The sequence below is a fragment of the Strigops habroptila genome, chromosome 4 (assembly GCF_004027225.2).
Source record: "Strigops habroptila isolate Jane chromosome 4, bStrHab1.2.pri, whole genome shotgun sequence".
Taxonomy (NCBI): domain Eukaryota; kingdom Metazoa; phylum Chordata; class Aves; order Psittaciformes; family Psittacidae; genus Strigops; species Strigops habroptila.
In genome coordinates this window covers 22,216,157-22,237,988 of record NC_046358.1, presented here as the reverse complement: position 1 = coordinate 22,237,988, position 21,832 = coordinate 22,216,157, and the positions used below count along the sequence as shown (strand labels likewise).

The 21,832-nt window shown below is 38.2% G+C and overlaps 1 protein-coding gene across 21 annotated transcripts in view; it reads left to right on the top strand.

Annotated features, from left to right (window-relative positions):
* Positions 1–19,995, top strand: part of MARK3 (microtubule affinity regulating kinase 3) — a 62,387-nt gene extending 42,392 nt beyond the window's left edge. For 6 of the 21 annotated variants that reach the window (XM_030481266.1, XM_030481253.1, XM_030481257.1 and 3 more), the window contains 6 exons: positions 3,716–3,819; positions 8,593–8,757; positions 9,488–9,745; positions 12,647–12,673; positions 17,380–17,424; positions 19,035–19,995. In XM_030481266.1, coding sequence (XP_030337126.1) covers positions 3,716–3,819; positions 8,593–8,757; positions 9,488–9,745; positions 12,647–12,673; positions 17,380–17,424; positions 19,035–19,380 — 945 coding nt within the window. In that variant the 3' untranslated portion in view covers positions 19,381–19,995. Of the gene's footprint in view, positions 1–3,715; positions 3,820–8,592; positions 8,758–9,487; positions 9,746–9,929; positions 11,217–12,646; positions 12,674–17,379; positions 17,425–19,034 lie in introns of those variants that run through there. The other 15 variants (XM_030481262.1, XM_030481264.1, XM_030481254.1 and 12 more) reach the window with 9 other exon arrangements.
* Positions 19,996–21,832: the final 1,837 nt, after the last annotated feature.

The window sequence follows — 21,832 nt, the reverse complement described above, 5'->3', positions numbered from 1 at the left end:
TTAGTCTTTTGCTTTCTGGCTGCTGGGGATGTGGGGATGGAGGGAAGCATTGACTTTTTACACAATTCCTGGAACTAATTAGGGAGTTTTGTTTCTTACAGTTTTGTCATGCATCTAGAAGGGGAAAAAAAAGATGTTGGAGTTACCATATTGTCCTGAAGTTGAAAAAACTTTGAGGTGGAGGGATTTTGTTCTCACTGAGCACTTAAGTCCTAAAATCAGTAATATGATGAGAAAATCACTGAAGAGACAGAAAAATACTGTTAAAAAAATAATAATATTACTTTGACAGATACAACAAAAGTAGTAGAACTGGTCTTCACTGCACACCCTTAGCCAATTGTGTGCTGCTCTTATTAAATAACAAAGCTTGCAAGCATGCACTTAAGGATAAGAGTTGTGCTTGTAGAGCACAAAGCTAAGTCTGAGCGGAATAAGGGGCTCCAAGCTGTACTTGTAAAGTTGACAGAGTTTCTAAACTCTTGCAAACTAAATAGTTCTGCAACCTGAACAAGTGCACATCAAAAATCTGAAGTTCATTGGGCAAATACCAAATTAATAACAAAAACCTGCTACAGGGGTTACATAGTTAGCAGCAACTAATAACTCCTTGCTTTAATAACTCCTTGTTTATTACTCAGCAGCTTTGGATTTTTCCTCAGTGCTTGTAATAAGGCTGCCCCAGAGCCCTTAGCATAGCTTTAGGATGACTGGAAGAGAAGAGTAGATGGTATGTTTGGAAAGTAATATAGGACCAAAAAATGTGCTAGTGCCCTTAAGTAGGTAGATTGGTTCATTAGCGTAAGTCAGAAGCTGATTGAAAGTTTTTTTCACAGTCCTCGCCTTGTTGACTCTTAATGTGAAAATAGCCTGCCTAAGCAGTGGGCACAAGACTCTCTAGGAAAAGAGGAGCACTTTCTACCACAAATCCATCCTTTGTGCTGTGATTGGACCTTCTGTATATGTTCAGAAGTCTCAACATATGCTTTTGCAGTGTCAACACCTCCTGCAAAGAAAGCAGGCGATGCCACAAGGATGAACTTAGGCAGCTAACCCTGACCCTAGGGGTTGTCATTCAATCAGGGAGTGTGGTGTTGACACCAGTTTCAGGCTTCCTGTGCTGTGCACCTGTACAATTTAGTCATGTCCAGAGATTAATAGTCTGTAGACTGGCTGAAGAAAAAGTCATAGCTGAAGAACTTCCTCGATGAATCATGAAAGGTTGTACACTAAAAAGTATAAAGGCCCCTACTACCAAGACTGTATTCTTGCTAAAACTAAAATTTGAAAGCTTGAAATGCTTAAATCTCCTCTCACGACCTCTGAAATCTAAGCCAAACAGAAAAATGTATACTGATCCATCTGTCTGCGCACTCCAGAAAGTGCTGGGAAAGTGCATCTTTAGAGTCCTCTGCTTTCAGATATGAATACCAAACACTTGTCCACTCCCAAACCTGTCTTTAAAGTTTGATCCAGCACAGAGATTGCCGTCTTGTCTTTCCAGATGTGCAACATGACAATACTTTTTAATGTTATGTGGTATCTTCTCAAGGGAAACAAGTGTTCAATGTTCTAAGGCAGCAGGTGGAAAGAAGGAAGCCACCCATGATCGTGCATATTTCCCACCAGAAAAACACTATTGGATATTCTAGGTGCTTCATTCTCTGATGTGTTCAGGAGCACAGAACAAAATGATATGCAAATATTACTATGCAATACTTCAATGTACCTTTGGTTTGCGAGGATTCTTCTAAGTATTGTGCACAGCTTGACCTCTCAAGAACACATGAATGAAACTTTACTTGAGGTGCACAGCTTTTGTTGCTAGCAAGTTTAGTAAAGAGAGGGGAGCTTGTACAATGAGAAATGTTAGAGAAGAGTAGAAGAATCAGTGGTTTGTTTTGTGGAGTTTTGGTTGTTTGTGGGTTGGTTGGTTTGTTTGTTTTTAAATACACAAACTGATTATAAGACGAGGGATGTGTAAGGAATGAAGTACAAGGAAAGGACCAGGAGGACTTCTGGTGGTGCTTGGCACATGCCTATCCTTAAGGAGTATCCAATGAAGAATACTTGAGAACCCTTGAGACAACTGCATACATCTTATGATTTAATTAATAGTTCTGCTAATCCAAAATACTCTTAATACTCCTCGTATATCTTGACACCAGGAGGTTGTTCACTTTTTCATTTTTATTTGTACATTCATGGGAAGATGTGTAACAGGTCAGCAGTCTTCTAAATAGACAAGATGGCTTCATTGTTCAGTCTGCAGCTCAGGGATTGCATTGCTTGAGACTCCCTATATAGCAAATACTTTGCCTTAAGGCACTGGAGGAGCTTTTGCTGGTTGTTGAGAATATTCCACTTTAACAGTTTTTTTCAGGTTCGGAAACAAAAAAGGTTTGGCTACTCTCCTTTTGTGCTTGAACTAGTTTTTCCTTTTTTTTTTTTTTTTTAATCTTTCTTCCCATCATTCTCTACTGTGACCATTTATGTGAAACCTTTTCTTATTGCTATTTTAAAAATCCACTGAATTTCCCTTGTCTGTCATAGCAGTAATTCTTCAAAGAACTCCAAAAGGTTAGTTAAGCATGAAGTCCCCTGCCTGATTCTTAGTGGCCATCCTTACTCAACATGCTTATCCAGGTGCTGACCAGTCATTCCCTTAAGCTAGCCTCTTCCAAGACTTTCCCCAGCAGTGATGTTTAAAGTTAATGGCCTATTTTGCTTCCTGCTTTGACCCATGATCCTTTTCTTCAAAGAAATTTTTAAAAGGTTTTTTCCCACTTTCCAACCATATGCAGTTTCCTGTGTTATGTTCTTGGGGAGGGGAGAAAAAATATAAGGCTTGCCAGCTTTTACTTCCTCTACAACCTGGGGGTGCATGTTTATCTGGACAACCATGCTTTCTCCTACAGTAATTGCATCTAACTTTTTTATAACTTTGTTATCTGTGAATTACCTAGCTTCTCAGTCGTTCCTGGAAAGTTGACCGCCAACTTGGGCATATCTCCACCCTCTTTCTCTGTAAAGACAGAGGCAAAGTAATTCTATTTCTTTTCTCCCCTCTGAAATAAGGTCTATAGTTTAAGTTCCCCTAGTTCTCTTATCCTCAATGTATTATGCCTGTATTTAAATGTATATTTTTTAAGTCTTATTAAAATTCTCTGCAGTTTGTCTTTTTGACTTACTCTTCCCTGTTTTAAAAACTTGTCTAGTGTGTTATAGTATTTTAATAATTAAAAGTCCATGTTTACCTTCCCACTGAATTCTACCACATTTGTTTTCTTAAGTCTTTCCTTTTCCTATCTTGTTTAAGGGTATGATTTTAACTTAAAGGAAAATTCTACAATCTACAAGTGGTAAAGTATTTCAAAAATAGGCTACAAAGACATAGGCTATCCAGATGTAGATGAACACTATACGTGCTGAGAACTTGTAATTCAGAATTAATGGTAATTCTGGTAATTAAAAACTTCAAGCTGTGTTAATTTTGAGCCGTCAACATGAAATACAAGAAGAACTTGTTAGAATTATTTTTCTGATTGCATTATTTCTTAAAAATACTGGAAGGTGTTTGTATATTAAGTTAATTATTGTAAGTTTTATAACTGTAGAAGTAAAGCATGAAGTAAAACAGCCTTCAATTACATGTAGACTTAACCCCAGAAAAGCCTTTTATGAGGAATAACAAAACTATGTTTTTTAATTGTAGAATAATACTGCCCCCGGAGCAATGACACGGCGCAACACATATGTTTGTAGTGAAAGAACCACTGCTGATAGGCATTCAGTGATACAAAATGGCAAGAAGAACAGGTATATAAAATGTCTTCCTATGGTATATGTCCCTTGTCTTCACATATACAAAAAGTTGTAATACCTAATTTAACCAAACTCAGTAGTATTCTAGTGTAATTCTTAATGAAAGGTGAGTACAGAGCATTATGGAGCATCTGTAAGTATGTTGTGTTATTTTCTGGGGTTTTTTTTTTTTTTTTTTTTTTACTAAATTCATACAGTCTTTATACTTGGAATGTGAAAAGAAATTCCTAGTTTCTGGTTAAATACATGTTATTTTTACAGCCTTCATCTTAAGTCACTTGTTAACTACTGTGGCCAAACAAGGTATGCTTGCAGAAGAGGCTTGTTTAGCTTGAAGCTACAAAGTCCATCTCTCTTGGGCCATTCTCTTTTTACATTTCACTCTAAACTGTACTCTGTTGGGATCATTTGGAATACCATTTTTTCTGCAAAAAGTAGAAAGTAATTTTTTCTTGACCAAAGATTAAACAGTGTAGGCCATTGTCTTGGACCAGTAATGGTTTTTTACTGATGTTCTTGTAGTCTCATCGCTTCTCAGTATTTACAGAACTCACTTTGAGAAGGGAAGCACTGATATTGCCATATTCTGAGTGAAAACAGTCAGAGAAATAACAGGTTTCCTCTTAACTTTACTAAATGAAAGCCTGACTGGAGCATGCATTGAAATTGGAGTTAACGAGTTCATGTGTTAGCAGATGTAGTAACCATTTCTAATGCCACCCTTCCCTGTGTACCAAAGACTGAGGAGAGTTGTAGAAAATTAATATAATAGTGAATGCAAACATTAGGTATAGATTAACAGTTGTGAAGAACAACTGTTCTACCACCAAATTTCCCAGCTGGTTGAGGTGTTTTAAGTTCCAGCCAACTGTTCTTCACAAAATTTTACTTGTCTCAAAAGCTGGTAACCAGTAATTGACTGTTGCCAGAAGAGCACCAAGATAGCTAGTGCTTAATAAAGATGCTTAAGCTTGGAGGAATGTGTACCTCTCTCTTACTCTTCACAATTTTCTCTATGCCTTCCTAATGTTATGATATATTGTAAAGGGTGGGAAAAAAATACTTTTCTTCTAGCTCGTGTTGAATTTGGTGAAAAATCTACCTTTTTTTCCCAGAATTTTTCCCCTTCCTTTTGGCAGTTTATAAGGAAGGGTGGTGAAGTTGTGATGTTGAAAGGAAAGTCTGTCTGACCCTTGGTTGATTCCTGGAGCCTAGGGATAAAGAATGTGGTTTTGACCCTGTCTCTTCCTCCTAGCTTTCTGCAAACTGAAAGTGATTAAGGAAAAAGTCAAGTATAAGTTTGAAGAGTGCCAAAAGTCTAGCTGGCCAGCTGGGCCTGCAGTCAACTTTCTTGTGAAGCACAGCACAGATATTTGGTACTGTCTCTTAGTGTGTCTGTCTCAGCCTTCATTACTTAGTCCCTCTTAACATCAGCAAGTTTGTTTAGATTAAAGCTCACTATCCCTTCTGTAATTTGATATGTTAATAGCTTTTTTCTTTCTAGACTCTTTGAAAAATTAATCTTTCTGTCCAAAATAGCTTTCATAGATTTGATTACTTAGTTTCTTTGTTTAACAATATTTATGTTCATCTTTGAGCTAATACCTTTGCAATACATTTTTAAACGTTTAAAAGTTAGTAGATACTGTTTACTAGGAATGCTTGAGATTCAGATGTCCCATTAATTTAGGAGTAACTTCATGCTCCTAAGGAGCTATCTTTTGAAGTTGTTTTTTTCCCCAGCTTTGTTTCTCAGCAGACTGCTGTCTTTTCAGTTTGTCACGCATGGGCACTAAGCTAAAAGTTAACATTGAGTAGTATTTGGCAATTATATTGATTCTATTTTATATCCATAATTGGTTATCGTTATGTAACTTACCTTTTATTGTCAATATGGTATCCAAACACCATTTGCTTATCCTGCGAACTAGCCCTGTTTGGGTCATTTGAAACATCTGAGCATTTATATGTTCACTGTCAGGAAAAGATAATTTTAACTTCTGCACATATTTTTTTATTACCGCTTTTATTACTCTTTATAGAAGGTTAAAGTGAAAAAGATAACGAGAATGCATAGCTAATTGTTTTAAATTGGAGACTTCTCATTGTCTGAAACGTTTCAATGCTAAACTGCACATTCATTTTGGCACAGTTTCAGAATTACTGTAATTTGGCACAGAACTCAGAATTTGTCTGAATATATTTTGTTGCTGTTTCGGGGCAAAGGCTTGACCGATCACATGAAATGCAGAGACTTTTAATGCAGGCTAAATCAACATGGCTGTTGATGGGACTGGCTCTCCAGAATGAATTCTGCCTGGCTTCAGGTGTTTCTGTAGTATCTCTAATTATTATTGTACTTGCAGAAGTATTACTGTATTAGCAGAAAGTAACTTTAGAAAAATGTAATGCTTTCTCTTCTGTGAAGCAAGATCTGAAGTAGAACTTCAGCTTTGTATAAATCCAAGGGTTTGTCAAAAATGCTTTCTACGCTTTTGAAATGTCTGTTAGTGGCAAATATTAAGGACAGGAGTAATTACTATAAATGGTTTGTTACAGATTGGATTTTAGACTTTCCACAGCCAGTCAGATACTGACTGACCCAGTGGAAAGTTGCCTTCAGAGGCAAAGAGTGCACATTTAAAGTCTCAACACTTTCTCTACAGGAAGAATAAAAACATTGCTTGTTCTGTTTTTATCTCGCACACTGAATTCTGAGAAGGCATTATTTCTGAAGGTATAGAAACTCTGAAGAACTGGTAGTCAGCTAGTGCACTTCTTGGAGAAAGTAGTCTTGAAGACCCCATGCCAGACTGGTAGAAGCAAAGAGTGAGAACAAAGATTGTCTCACATCCCTACTTTAACACATTGTGTGGCTGACACAGGCATTCTACTGGAGACAACTCTGTTGGCTTTCCTCCAAAGCCTGAGCATTAATTAAAGCACTTGGGGACTCATGGAACACTCTTCATAATGATAGGCAATTGCTTTAAATCATTTGTAACACAAATGATTTACAACAGCCTTAGATTTTTAATAAGCCTTGGCACTAATTGGTGAATGTTCACTCACTTTTTTCTCTGTTCCCAGGCTAGTAATCTAAGGAAGCTGATTTCTAGCAAAGCTTCAGAGGAAGAGATATAAATGCTTTGATACGTGCCCTGGTACTTTATTGTTACCTTTAGCTATCACCTCTTTGGAGGCAGATTACTAAATAAAACGTAGGTCTAATGTGTTGTAACTAGATTATTTCTCCTGTATCTTTTGCAACAAATTGAGAGGGAAGGAGCTGGAAGTGCTGGAGAGGCTAGTGACCAATTATTTAGGGATTACTTGACTTTGGGATATTGCTGTTGAGATGAATGTTCATTTCCTTAGAATTTATTAATACCCTGGAGTAGTGTAAAAGCTGGGTTGTGTTGCAGGCTTCATTGTAGTAGTGCTTGTAGTTGGCATCCTGCTGGATTCAGCATTGTAAATGATGAGTGCATGACTCCGATGAAGTTTTCTAGATCTGAAAAGTTAAACAAAACAGAAAGAAGTAGATTTTGCTAACCGTTCTAGCCAGCAGTTCTGATGTCTGAGCCGTGAGGTGTTTTCTACTAGTGCTTTGGGAGCTAAGTCTGAGAAGTGGGTCAGCTGATACTTGTAGCTGGACTAGCATTCTCCTCTCCAAATTCTGACATACCAGCGGGTGAGAGGAGATAAGAGGACTTGAATTTCAGAATACGTAACCATGAAGTAACTTGGAAGTGAACATGCGTGTGTGATGAAACTGTCACTGGCAATTCCTGATTTCTTAACCTTGAACAATACTTCTGAATTACAGTTGCCTTACTTTTAAAGCAAACTTCAGATGAATGGCATACGGCGTTGTAGCCTGAAAGACCCAATGTATCTTGTGGCCTCAGTTTTTTCCCATCCTTGTCTTTACTAGATAATATGAAGGCTGCAAAGAATTTGTCCCAAAGAAAGAAAAATATTTCATATTATACAGCTGGCAGCTTACTGACTGTTCTGCTAAGACAGCACTGTATACCTTCCTTCAAAGCCTGAACCTTAAATTTGAAGAGTTTAAGGTTTGTGGTCAAGCAATATGAGATGCTCTTCACAACAGTAACATGTCTTTCTTCAGAGAACACCATGCGTTATTCATTGCCTCCTACATGTACAGGTTGATTAATAGTAGCCTTTTTGTTTGGGCCTCTCTGGACTTGGTAAAGATCATGATACTGTTGTTTTCGATTTGTGCCTGTGAAGTCCCTCAGTTACCAGATGTACATTGGGATTTGACAGCTTGCCCAGCTTACACTGATTTCTTTTAACATGGATACATTCTGAAAACAAAGCATTTCACTGTGGTAATAGAGCTGTCATCATTCTCTCGGAAAGTGCAGTTGGTGGGTTTATTAATGCATTTTTTTAATGTTAAGACCTGTACAAGTTGCATAAGTGCTTTATAGAGGTGCTCTGGCACACAACACTGAGTTACTCAGGTTCTCTACATCAACGAGGGTAACACTGCAAACTAATGCTAATGGTAAGAGCGTGGTCACTTCGTAGATGTCAAGTACTGTAGTGAAGATGCTTTTTAAGGGGAGTGTAGGATAGTTACTGCTCTTTGCGTAGAAGAGGGCTGTTAAGAGTTGATGTTCTTTGATAAATCAGTAACAGAAGGAAAAGTTTGCTTTTTTTCTATGCAGTAGTTTGTTGTTGGTCCATCATGCTCTTCTTTCTGCCTCTGCCTGAACCCAAACCCCCTCACAGCCTGACAGAAATGTCCGCTTACGCAGCTAGCCCTGCTTCAGTTTGTACTACATCCTTCTCCAGTGTTCGGCTGCGACATCAGAAGTCGATGTCCATGTCAGCCTCTGTGCACACGAAGATGATGTTGCCTCCAATAGACAATGGCGCAGATAACTTCAGGCCTATGTAAGAACCTGAAATCGTTGTGAAACTAACTTATACCCACTGCTTCTTAACTTTGTGCTGTGGAATTTTAGTCCTAGATTGTTCTAGTTTATATTGCCCACAAGATGTGTGTTTCCTCATTTTTTTTAGTCTTGTTTACATTTGTTTTGTGGTGTGTCAGGCTGTCTGTGACATAATCCTGCAATAATGAACCTTAAATTTTTTCCTAGTGTTAGGAGTATTGGACATTCCCTATTGTCAAAGTTTGTGGGAGACTTTGACTGTGTATCCTGAAGGACTTTGCTACTTGGAGCAGTTCACTTGTAGAGAATTTTGTGTAGGATACTTTCAAATCAGCAAGATTTTCAAAGATGCATATATAGAATGTGGAGGGAGAGACACTAAAGTTACTTACTGCTTCTCTTTCCTGGGAGGAAACTTGACTTGTCTATTCTTTTATCAGTCTTCTCAGTGAAACATACTGTATGCCTAGTTTATCTGATCTTTTCCAAGATACTCTTGTTGCATTTTTTTCTGACTTTGTAGGTTTCTGTTTCGGCAGCCTTTTAATCCTAACTTCTTACAAGTTTTGATTCCATACAGTGCTGTAATAATGTTGATATTTCCAACCCTGGCCTATATAAAAAGTGTCTGCTTATGCTTTACTGTAGAATGTAGTGTTTTGTGTTTCCTGCAGAACTGTAGTGCTTCTCGTGAAGAATTTCTAGCATTGTTTTGTTTTCTGCTCTAGCACTATTCCCGATCAAAGAACTCCTGTTGCTTCAACTCACAGCATTAGCAGCGCAACCACACCTGACCGTATTCGTTTCCCCAGAGGAACAGCTAGTCGGAGCACTTTCCACGGCCAGCTCAGAGAGCGACGTACTGCTACCTACAACGGACCGCCAGCCTCCCCCAGTCTGTCCCATGAAGCAACACCACTCTCACAGACTCGAACCAGGGGATCCACTAATCTATTTAGTAAACTAACTTCAAAACTTACAAGAAGGTTAGTCTCGTAAAATGGTAATGCAACATTTCCTTTTTATTGGGTAGTAGAAATACCTAGTGGCTCATTGCTTAGGTGGTTTTGTCTGTATTCTCTGATTAATGGCTTAACAGTTTCTGCAACTTAAAATGCACTGGCTTATTATTTTTTGTAGTTCTTTTTGGTTACAGAAGCCATGTTTTAGCAGTTGAATCAAATAGGATAAAAAGTGGGGCTATTTAGTCTGTGCTGTTCCTTCTGTGCTCTTCATCCTCATGTCTGAGGCACAAATGCTGCAGAGCTGAAACGTCTTGGCTCAGTTCAAAAGCGGCTCGCTCTGACTGCATAGTCTGTCAGTAGACAGCATAAACTAGGATCCCAGTCTTGACATTTATTGCAGCGTTAGAAGCTCAGGTTGTGTTTCCCAATCATTTAGCTGTCGGCATTTCTAGAATAATCTTTCTGGCAACACATAGAAATATCACAGGTGAAAGGGTAGGGGCAGGAGACAAAAGTTTCTTTTGGCAGTAGCGCTAGTCTAGGTCACCTTAGACAATGCAGTACTGTGGTTTCGGTCTAGGCAGGAGTCTGGTCAAACTTTGAAAAACTTGCTCTTCTTTTGACCTTTAGTTCATGTGCAGATTCTGGTTTTGGTGTGAAGGTGTGTTAATCTATCCAAAGCCTAGCTTAAGCAGGTTTTGTTCCTGCACTAACAGGCTTTTTTTTTCTAATTGGACCCATTTCAAACCCATGTATGATTTAAATTAGTTCCTACAAACACTAAAATGGAAAACCAACTATTTTCCTTCTATATTTAAAACCTGTCGGTTCACATACCACATACTTCATACCACTCTGATATCCACAACTTGTGTTTGCAGAAGTGAGGGTTTGTTTATCTTTGCCTTAAGATAATCTCCATGCCTTTGTGTTCTCCTCATCATGTGAAATTTTTTGGAGTATATCATTCTGATCTTGGCCTGCGTGCTTTTGTGTTAGTCTTATATCACATCAGCACCAAGCCGTTTCCTTCCTGTCTGTTCTGTGACTATACATGCTTCCCTCTCAGCATTCCTCTTCATAGTCTCCCATTCCTACAAAATAATGCCAAGCCAGACTTCAGTTTTTCATAACTGGCTGATTTCAGTTTAGAGAGTGAATTTGTGTAAAAATGTAGAAGTTGTTTCTGTGAAAAACTAAACCATGACAGCCTAGCCTTGGGTGAAGGTTTTACCCTGCTGAGCTCTCTGCCAGCTAACACTTCCTTGGGAAATACTGTGTTGTATGAAATTCCCCCTTTCCTCCCTGCCCCCATTCTTTTTCTGTTGAGAGATAAAAGATTAATTTGGATTTTTTTTTTTAATGATTTAAGTAATCTGCTTCTTGTCAAGTGAAGTCTTAATCAGACACGTCCTTTTGGCACATATTTCTTTCTATACTTTTGTTTGTAATATCCTTCCTTAATTTTCCATCTGACATGCCAAATGTGGACGCTCAAACTGTGCATATGCAAGCTTTTCACTCAGTTGTTTAGGCAGCACTCAGACTTCTATCATTACCTCTGAGTTTCAACTTTCACAGTGCAGTGTAGTTTTCTCGAAGCTTTTCCCCACTTCTTTTGACAATAGTTTAAATTCCATCTGGAATTGATTAAATAGCATGCAGTTGTAACACAATAGCACTGTTACAGATTGTCATGGTTTAAGCCCAGCTGGTAACTCAGCACCACGCAGCCGCTCGCTCACCCCCTTCTCACCCCTCCCCAATTGAAAGAATGTAAACCTCACGGGTTGAGATAAGAACGGTCCAATAACTAAAATAAAGTACAATATAGGGATAATATAAAGAATACCAACAATAACAATAATAAGAATAATAATAGGAAACAACAAAAAAATAAATGAAAACTCAGAAAACCCAAGTGATGCACAATACAATTGCTCACCACCCACTGACTGATACCCAGCCCGACCTGAGCAGCGATCAGTCCCTTCCAGGTAACTCCCCCCAGTTTATATACTGGACATGACGTGCTCTGGTATGGAATACCCCTTTGGCTAGTTCGAGTCAGGTGTCCTGAGAGACTGAAAAGTCCTTGATCAGAATAAGCATTACTTAGCAACAAGTAACACATCGGTGTGTTATCAGCATTGTTCTCAGACTAAAGCCAAAACACAGCACTGCACCAACTATAGGAAGAAAATTAACTCTGTCCCAGCCCAAACCAGGACACAGATGGTTAAGTTTGCACTTGGAGGACCTCTTAAAGTGGGGGCTGTATTATACTAGGGGCTGTACAAACTACTAAGGAGGTGGATAGTGCCATCAAAAGACACGGTTATGTTTCTTTAAATTAAAAAAAAAAACTAAACTGAAAACCTGTTAATTTATTCTAGCATTCTCTATGGATAATAAGAATCCTTCATGAACTACTTATGTTCTGGTGTAGGCAATTGTTACAGCTTCTGCCACTAAATTAACTAAACATTGAAGACAGTCCTTGGCACAGCATGGCTGCCCTGATGTTATGAAGGAAAAAAGAAACCTAACTCTGAAGAAACTCAAGATCTAATTATAGTAGAATTACAGATTTTTGTTTTCTATTTCAAGAAAAATCCAAACATGTTTTTATGTGACATTGCAGATTATGAGTTTTAAAGTGTTTTAACACCACTATGTATCTTAATTCATAATAACTACTAGTGGCGTATTTCCCAGAAAAATTAAGTTTGGAAGTAGCAATTCTAAGAGTTTAACTCTTCATGTCCCGAGTCGTCTGCCTTATCTCAGAATGCATTGAAGTGTAATGTCCATTGTGCGTTTTAAATGAGATCTTTTTGCATGTTTCACTCTAAATGGCTTTTTCAATTTATTTTGTACAAAACTTTTTGTTAATTATTATTTTGGCTTAATTTCTTTTAGAAACATGTCATTCAGGTTTATCAAAAGGTAGGATTTATTTATATTTTAAAAAAAGTGGCTCCTGCAATTAACAACAGATTTGGCTTTCTAGCCTTGGTTTTCTGAAAACTAAACTTTCTGCTGAGAACTAAATTCTTTCTTGAGAGGAAAGCATAGAATAAATCCATTAACTCCTGATGATACTTAAGAATCTGTGGCACCTGTATAACAAGATGCTAAGCATGCCTTGTGAATTCTTCTTTCTTTGATAGAGTTGGTAGTACCAAAGTAATTCTGTTCTCTGTACTAATACACTTAGCATGCTTATGTTTGAAGAATGAGGTGTTTGATAACAATGATGAAAGTATAAACAAAACATAAGGTTACAAGCAAATGAAGGTAAGTGATGCTAAATTTACATTCTCTCTTTGCTTTATGATATTTTATAAAAAGGAATCAGTTTTAAGTGTTGTCTGCAGTTGATACAATAGAAAGCAGACAACATGGTTGTGAATCTAAGTTTTGAATGAAGATGCAATGACTGTGTATTAATTTTAAAATGGGATGCATTTGCTGAAGTTAATTGCATCTGAAGTGCAAACAGGGCACTTTAGTTATGAAAAAGTATAACATCTATGCAGATCTATTAACAAAAGGAAAAAGTTCAGAAGTGTGGTTCACATTTCAAGCCCAAATGATTGAATTTAGTTTTAGAGTTTGGGAATTAATCAAGTCACTATATATCTTGTTAATCCATTACAGCTCATGAAAGGTGGTTATACAATTTTGATCCACAGGTGAATTTTCCACTAGGATTTTGTAATACTTTGTTTAGTTGTATCGTATCTTGGAGCTTCCTAAAGGGTGGGACTTTAAATTTTCGACCACTGATCAAAAATTGGAAGATGGGGTAAAAAAATAAACATCTGTTTTAACTTTCAGAGTGCAAGGTTATGCATGTGAATGTAATTTGAGGTTCATCAGACCATTTCAAGTAAATAGATTAGGGAGATCTGAGAGATGTAAATTGCTGCCTAAATTTGGGTTTATTGTGTACAGTTGGAGTCTAAAGGTACCCTACCCAATTAAGTGAGTAAATTCCATGCCATGGTAATAATAATCAGAGCTCTTCCAAACATGACTGTGTTTAGAACTGGTATTGGTTGGGTTGGCTGGGATTGTCACAGCTGCCTCAAGAAAAGGAACATGCACCAACTCCTAGTTAAGGGAAGAACCCATCCAACACAACATACAGATGAAATGGAGCAGCAGCATTTGTTTTAATCCATTGTGTATTGTGAGCTGTGGAGTGCATATCCCTTTGTAGGAGGAAGCTTCTGTCTCTCTTTAGTTGTTTTTAAACCAGAGGACTGTGATCTGTGCAACCTCCACAACTGTATACGTGTAAGTCTGTTACGCTGCTGCTCTGAAGAAAGATGAAAAATGCTAGTATGAGTACAGTTTTAAACTAGAAGGTTACTGTTCAAATTTGAGACTTGAAAAAGGTAATTTTTAAATCTTTTTATTTTCCTTTGACTTGAGGCCAGGAATCTTTGACTATTGTGGAAATAGCTGCTACAGCTTCCATGAATGTGTCTTTTGAATAAGAGATTTGCAAAGTCTTACACCACCTACACAGGACCAGGCTATGCTTTTTAAATTCTTAAATTTAAAATTTAAGCATTTAAATGTTTTAAGTATGCGTGGTGTCCCTCCCAACCTGATCTGTATATATACAAAATGAAGTTGAAAATGTTGGAGGTCCTGGCAATTTCTTCTCGCTTTATACATTATGAATTTTACCTAAGCTTGCCGTCTTTGATAGTGAAAGAACTACTGTAACCCAGTGGCACATATATATAGTACTGCAATATCATTCTAGGGAGCTAACCAAAAGTAGCTATCAGTCACTCCTTTTTAAACTACTGAGTTCTAATATTGTACTTGGTACATAGAGGTACTATATATATATATATATATCTTGTACCATGTACTGTCCTTGCCAATCTGCATATTGTGGAAATCTAACTTCTTTTCCTGACAGCAAAAATCACTTTCTATGTTCTGGATTTTCTTGCAGCATCTTTTTTCCGGTTCCATAAATTGATCTTATTTAGCATCTTGCACTTTTTGCTAGTTTTCCATATCTTTTTAGACAGTTTTCTTTGTGTTTATTTGAATTTTTAACACAGAGTATACAAAGATGTAAAGAACAGAAAACACAACATAACTCAGGACAGATGCATGGAAACATTCTTATTTTTTAAAACCTTTCCCAGACCGTAAAGGAGATAGTGTATAGGCATGATAAATGAGAACATGACTGTCATGTACATTTGTTCCATTCTGACAACCAAGGAGTATCTTAGCCCATGAAAGTAATTTATGTAAAAATACAAGCAAAAGCAGAAAATTTAGAGCACGAACTAGCAACTTGCCATTTCTTCAGAAGTGAAGATTGTATCAGCAGTGAGGGGACCTCAGGCCTGCATCTGATTTGCAGACTCACCAAAACAATGCTGGAAGTACAGTAAGTGGCTGTTCCCAAACACCAGTGCTGGGCTGGTGCTGGTAATAGAACTGGACATAACCATGTCTGTCGTGAAGGAAGGAGCATCTAGAGAGACTGGCACAGTTCTTGTAAGTTTGGCATGACAGCTTGTATCTGCGGGTGCTTGTCACCACATGCAGTTCCCTGTGCAAAATGAATGGAACACCAATACATGGAAAAACTGAAAAAAGTAAGGATTTTCTGAGAAGCTCCCATGAAAGTGTTTATTATTTCAAAGTGGCAGGTATTTTGAAAATAATTACTTTCTTTGCTTTAGAGTACAGTGGTTTAGAAATTGAACAATTTGGCTTAATTTCAACCTGAAAAAGGTCTAAGAACATCAGTAGGGATTTTTTTTCCTGGAGTTTTCTGGACAGATTCCAGTAACAATAAGACTATTCATTGTTGGGGAGATTGGCTATTGATTTTAAACAAAAATACAAACTAAACAAAACAAGCAAACCAACACCAAGAATCCATAAATGCTTGCAGCTTTAACAAAGCTGTTGTTTTCCACTTTGTAGGAATACAGGAAGTTCTTTTAAAGTACTCTCAGTTTTTCAGTTGAGCAATGTCTACAGACTTGTTGCTTGCTTTGCCAGCAAACGAGCCTTTTCCAGATCATCTGAAAGGTGTGGATTTGTTCAGTTTGTACACGTGATTGTTTCTCCCATGCCACCTACCCCCTTCTTGGTCCTACAGAGTTGTCATAAAGGATGAATTCATAGACTGTATATGCAGTCCTTAAGAATCTTTTTCTACCTTCTCCCGTATCCACCACAGATCCATAGCACAAGATCTCATGAAAATAGCTACCATTAAAAACCCACTTTGAATCACTAGAATTAGTTGAGGACTTGTCACCTGTTTTCTTCTCGTTATCTTCCTTACCCTTTTAGTTTGTGACAGCTGTTCATTAGTCAATGGCAAACGTTTCCTAGCAGAGACCCTGTCATGCCATGTGCTGCGCAGTACCTCACAGAGCACCGTTCTGATCGAATGCTGTTGTGACAAGCAACTTATAGCTGAGTGACTTAACGCTTTCTTAATTAGATTTCTGTTGCGACAGCAGCGTGAATTTTGAACGAGGAGCAGGCTCCACAGCCTAAACAGCAAGTGCTGCCAGCATGCTTTTCGCAGGGCTAGCACAGCATCTCTTCCCTTGTGACAGGGACTGCATGGATTCCTTTTACAAGCCTGTTCCCTCACTGCAACCCTCAAAAGGAAGGAAAGGAGGAAATTAAACTTCGTAACACCCCACACACACTGATATAAATACCACTGTGCATCAAAAAAATCAACTCTTACATTCCTATGGCTAGACACCTGTCAACCAAACTGCTGTAATAATTTACATTATTGAGAGAAGCCATGGACTAGCCTAGAGTAATCTTGATAAGAGCCTTATAAAGACAGCTTCCCTCTGAGCAGAATTAGCGCCGAGATGTCAGACCATGGTACTGCAATAATGAGAAGGTAGAGAAAGATGATTTTGCCCTTAATTCTACTTGATCCTGGGCTTTTAAAAAACGGTAGTGATCAGCAATGTAGCTTTAAGCAACGCAAGAAGAAAGGAGGCTTAAGCTTACTCTTAGATGTAGAAGGCTGTAAGATGAGTCAGCATGAGAATCAATAGGATGGAGTTATAACAGCGTGAGAAATCTTGGATTTACCTCTAAACTTTTGTTAAAATGTGTATGCATCTTATGTGTTAAGGTATTTGGTATTGTTTAAACACTAATTCCTCAGATCTGATGCATGTGCAAACACACAGGGTGAGCAGATTTGTCTCTAAATAGGGTAGAGTTATTTCTCCTTCAGGGAGGTACTTACTAAATAATGCAATAACTTCAAAATGCTGGGTAACTTTTTAGTTTCACATTTTCTGCTTGTAGAAGTTCAACTTTATTCATGTAAGATCTACAATATTAATATATATAAACATACACTGTTTATATATAAAGTTATATAGTTACAGTCTTTTTAAACTATAGTCTATAGACTTCCATTTGGTTTGACAGTATGTTGGATTCTGAATTTGGTCTAACTGCCAAAGTTCTTTACATCTTTGTTGCTTTGTATTTTAACACACCTTTAGTATGATTGCAGTATCTTTTAGCAACTACCCAGATATTGTATATTGTAGTGTAAGATTTGTCTTCTCTTTCCCACTTCCTTTTGCTTCTGCATTCTTTTCAATGAGGCTCCCGACTGAATATGAGAGGAACGGGAGATTTGAGGGCTCAAGGTGAGGGTAAAATTTTTGTTTAAAATGTTACTTAGATGAGTTTGAACCTTTCTCCCCTTGGTTATGTGGCATAGCAGCTTCAGGCAGCAGCTTTTGTTTCGTGTAAGGCTTTGAAACTAAACAAAGAAGCATTTCTGTCTGCACAACAGCTGTTAAAGCACTGACTTGGTTCTAAACTTTCATCTTCCTGTTGCCTTTTCCCTTGTGTGGTTTGGATTTTTTTGCATTTTAGTCGTTGTAATTTGCTGTTGTCTTGTAGATGTGTGGGTAGGTGGTCTCCAGTGAGGCTGCAAACGTGTGGGATAACCACTGAAGGGTGATAACATATTTCTCACCTCCAAAATCATAGACAGTATTTTTCATGTTATATTCTTCTTCCAAAATCTGTATATTAAAAAATACTAGAAATGATCAAACTTGTGCAGGTTCTGCCAACTGTTTTCAAGTAGAAAAAGCTTTCAAAAATAAAATGAGCATTGAATAAAAGTTGGTGCTTCCCCAGCCCCCTTACAGCCTTATTAAATTAAAACCTTGAAGTTAAAATGAAGTACTCTCTAATTTTCTTACTGAATTTCATAACATCTGGCAAATCATGTAGCTGGATTTGACAGCACAATCCTATGACTGTTGCAGTTACTGGAAGCCTTTTTAATAGAAGGTGAAACTAGGAAATAGGCTATCTTTGAGAAATATATTTATGTAGTTTTGATCTTGCTATCACTTTTTATTTAACTTTTTCATAATTGCCTGCTTAATGGTGGTAGAAGAAAAGTATTATGTAACCAGAAATTCATTGCCAACTATTTTAAAGGGCAGCTTGTCTTAATATTGTCACTTTGAAGCTCAACATGAGACCCGAACGGCATAGTTTGGGATCGCTTAGGTATCTTCAGAAAATATTTAAGCACAATAGTCAATATATTTAATTCTTTTTGTTTATTTTTTTTTCCCTGGAGGTCCAAATGTAGTTCCTTATTCTTTACCTGCGTGGACCCTGGTCCTGCTGTGCTTCCTCCTGCTTGCAGCTAGCTACTGTGGGACTCCATCGGCCCTCCCTGTGCTTGGTCTGCACCCTGCTGCACAGGAGGAGGTGCAGAAGAACCCCCAGGATCTTTCCACACAGGCTTATTCCCGTTGCTTATGAGCAGGCACTTCCCGTGGGCTGGCACTCCCACGACTTGGGCTGAGCACCCTTTTGTCACAAGTCGCCACTATTTGAATGTTCCAGAAACTTCTAGCACAGAGCTGGTGTTTCAGCTCTCCACACAGCCTGAGAATAGGGGTTTGAGCAGAACCTGCCTTAAAATAGAGTTGTAGGTGATGCATGTACTTTTACTTCCACAAGGTCGTTTCCCTCATGCTCTTGACTCCAGTGACTTCCAGTTGTGTCACATGTTGTACCATACCTTTGTTTCAGCCCCAACAGCTGATGCTTTACCTTGACTGTGTGTTTGTACAGCAGCTAGGAAAGCAAGGCACTGCTCGCAGCCGGAGCCTCTAGATGCTGCTCTAATACTGGTGTAATGTGCATTGAGTGTTAGTGTGCTTCACTAACGTGAAATGTGGAGAAGGTAGCTGGCCCTGCTAACTACTAAATCCCTGTCTTTCAGCCGCAATGTAGCTGTGGATCAGAAGGACGAGAACAAGGAAGCCAAGCCTCGGTCACTGCGTTTTACCTGGAGCATGAAAACCACCAGCTCCATGGATCCTAATGAAATTATGAGGGAAATACGAAAGGTCCTGGACGCCAATAATTGTGACTATGAACAAAGAGAGCGTTTCTTGCTTTTCTGTGTCCATGGAGATGGGCATGCGGAAAACCTTGTACAGTGGGAGATGGAGGTGTGTAAACTGCCAAGACTGTCCCTGAATGGAGTTCGCTTTAAGCGGATATCGGGAACATCCATAGCTTTCAAAAACATTGCTTCCAAAATTGCCAATGAGTTAAAGCTGTAATAAGAAAAATAGTGAAGTTGGAAATTAGTTAGCAATTTCAAGTGTTTTTGAGAATTCCGATGGAAATGTATAGAATAACATTTAGGCAATAACTTCTGCATCCTTCTGAATAGCGATATTAAAAAAAAAGCTGCTGAGCTGGGAGGGAGAGTTGGACTTTTTTATAAGTGCACTACAGCATTAAAGTTGCCTACTATGTAAAATATTACCCCTTCTGCTTTATTTCCATTGCTCCTAAGTCTTTGACAACAAACTGAAACACAGAATATATTCATTTAAATATGCCTCCTGTTTGTGTGGATGTGTGAATGTACAGTATGTGTGTATAATATATAAAGTATTATATGTAAACAATTCATTTACAACATCGAGCTGTACCAGTACCTCTTTTTGGGCTAATTTTGGTGCTAAAAATTGAAATGGCCAAGGAGGAAACACTTGAGATAATATTTAAAATAACTGAAGCGATAAGCAGTAAATGCAGGTTTACAGTTCACTGCTGTGTTAAGAAAAAAAAAGTGTGTGAAGGGTTTGGATTTACGGTTGTGAACATTATTAGTCCTGTTTTCTAAGTAGATCTCATGAGATTATTAAAAATTCACTTTTACTGAGTAAGTCTTGCATTATATTTTGCCCACCTATTTATTATTTAAGTCTGAATCAAATTTTAAAAATGTAGTTGATTTGTGCATTAAAATTTGGGTAAACACTTCCATTCTTCTGCTTCTGCTAAACTACTAAAATGGTATCTTTGTCCTTTTGGCTTATGAGTATTGATTGCAGCTTAAGAACAGTTTTCTGTTGTTCACCATTCCTCTGCAGAATGAGGCAGTCTTAAAAGGGTGTGCTAAGTGCTAACCAGTGACTTTTTCTTTCAGACCAAGTTCTCCACGTTAGATTAGGTCAGACTGATGCAAAACACAAAAGGATTTTTAAATAGCAACCATATTTTGATGCAAGTCGCCACATCCGAGTTGGTGCCATTCTGAGGTATTGCTGCACGTGTGGCAGTACTGTCCTTTGCGTTCTGGGCACGCGCAGTATTGAAACCCAAAAGTGGGAATCAGATTGACTACTCGTCTTCTCTGTTGTAACATCCAACTTACTGAACTACAGCCATAGACAGTATAGTTAAATATTGCAGCTCTCTTCCAGCATGCTTCCACTTGGCTCTGGTTGTATTGCTTTTGATGGCTTTGTGCCAGTTGTGTCTCTAGCTGCTGCTGCAGAGGGAGCCCACCGTTGCTCTTGTAACGTGGGAACCCACACTTAATGAACTCTCTGATGGTCAACTAGCTTTCTGTACGATGTGAAGCTACTCTGGGATGGTCCCCACTCTTTCACCATCACTGTGGTGAGCTGGATTTGATTTTGCAAACTAGAATTAGGAGATTTCTTCATGTGTTGTTTCCTACTGATACTCAGTTTTTCATCAAGAACTTAGGTAGATAATATCCTGCATTATCTGCTTGACTTTTTGTATTAATGTTTTATGGAGTGCTTATATGTTATATTTCAGTGAAGCACTTAAGCATGTACTTACCATGTGCTTTAAACTGGAGCCTAAATTTGCAGTGAGCTAGTAGTTACTCATAGTGCAGTTCAGATTCGACCCCAGGTGAAAATGCAAAATCTTAACTATTTTGCAAGTTAGTTCTTGCAGTCTGTAGTCTGTGAAGGCAGCAGACTTCCCCTCTTTTTCCCCATAAGCACTGATATTGATTATGCTAGTTTGAAGGGTAATTTTAGTTGTTAAATGTAGTAAATATTCCTGAATTTTGCATTTTATTCTCTGTGTATTCTGTATCATGCCGTGGCTTGAGAACTCCAGGTGCTGCCGGAGTTTGTTTGGCTTTCAGTGCTCTGCCAGTGCCTGTGCTGCTCAGTATGGTTTTATCCTCCATGAAAACTCCATTTTGTAAGAGCAGTAAGACATTTCAGGGCAGTCATTGTACTTAGGTGATTGGTCATTCAATTTGGTCTTTTTTAGCCTTCTAGGAATGTTCAGGGCGTTAATTGCCAGTTCCTGGGAGTTCATCTTCGCCTACAAGTGCCATTTAGCACCTTGCAGTGGTTGTGACTTAGCAGGTAAGATATTGCAGGAAAAAACAAAAAGGAAGAGCTTTTTCTTGGGTTTTGCTTATGTGCGTTGAGCACTTGGAACTGTGTGTTCTGAGACTGGGATGCAAAATTCATGCAGAGTGGCCATGGTTATGGTTGCTGTGGGAACTGCAGCATTGAATTTCAAGCCATTGAAATGTTGCAGTTCTCAACCCATTAATACCCTTATGTTACCATCTAATAATACCCTCATGAAATCCAGGGCATTAAACTAAAATTTTCATAGAGTTCATGTTTCCTTGCAGTTGCTGATTGCATTGCATGTGTTAGGCGAGCAAAACTAGATAATTAAATATCTCACCACAAAAACAATTCTGTTAAAACACACGGG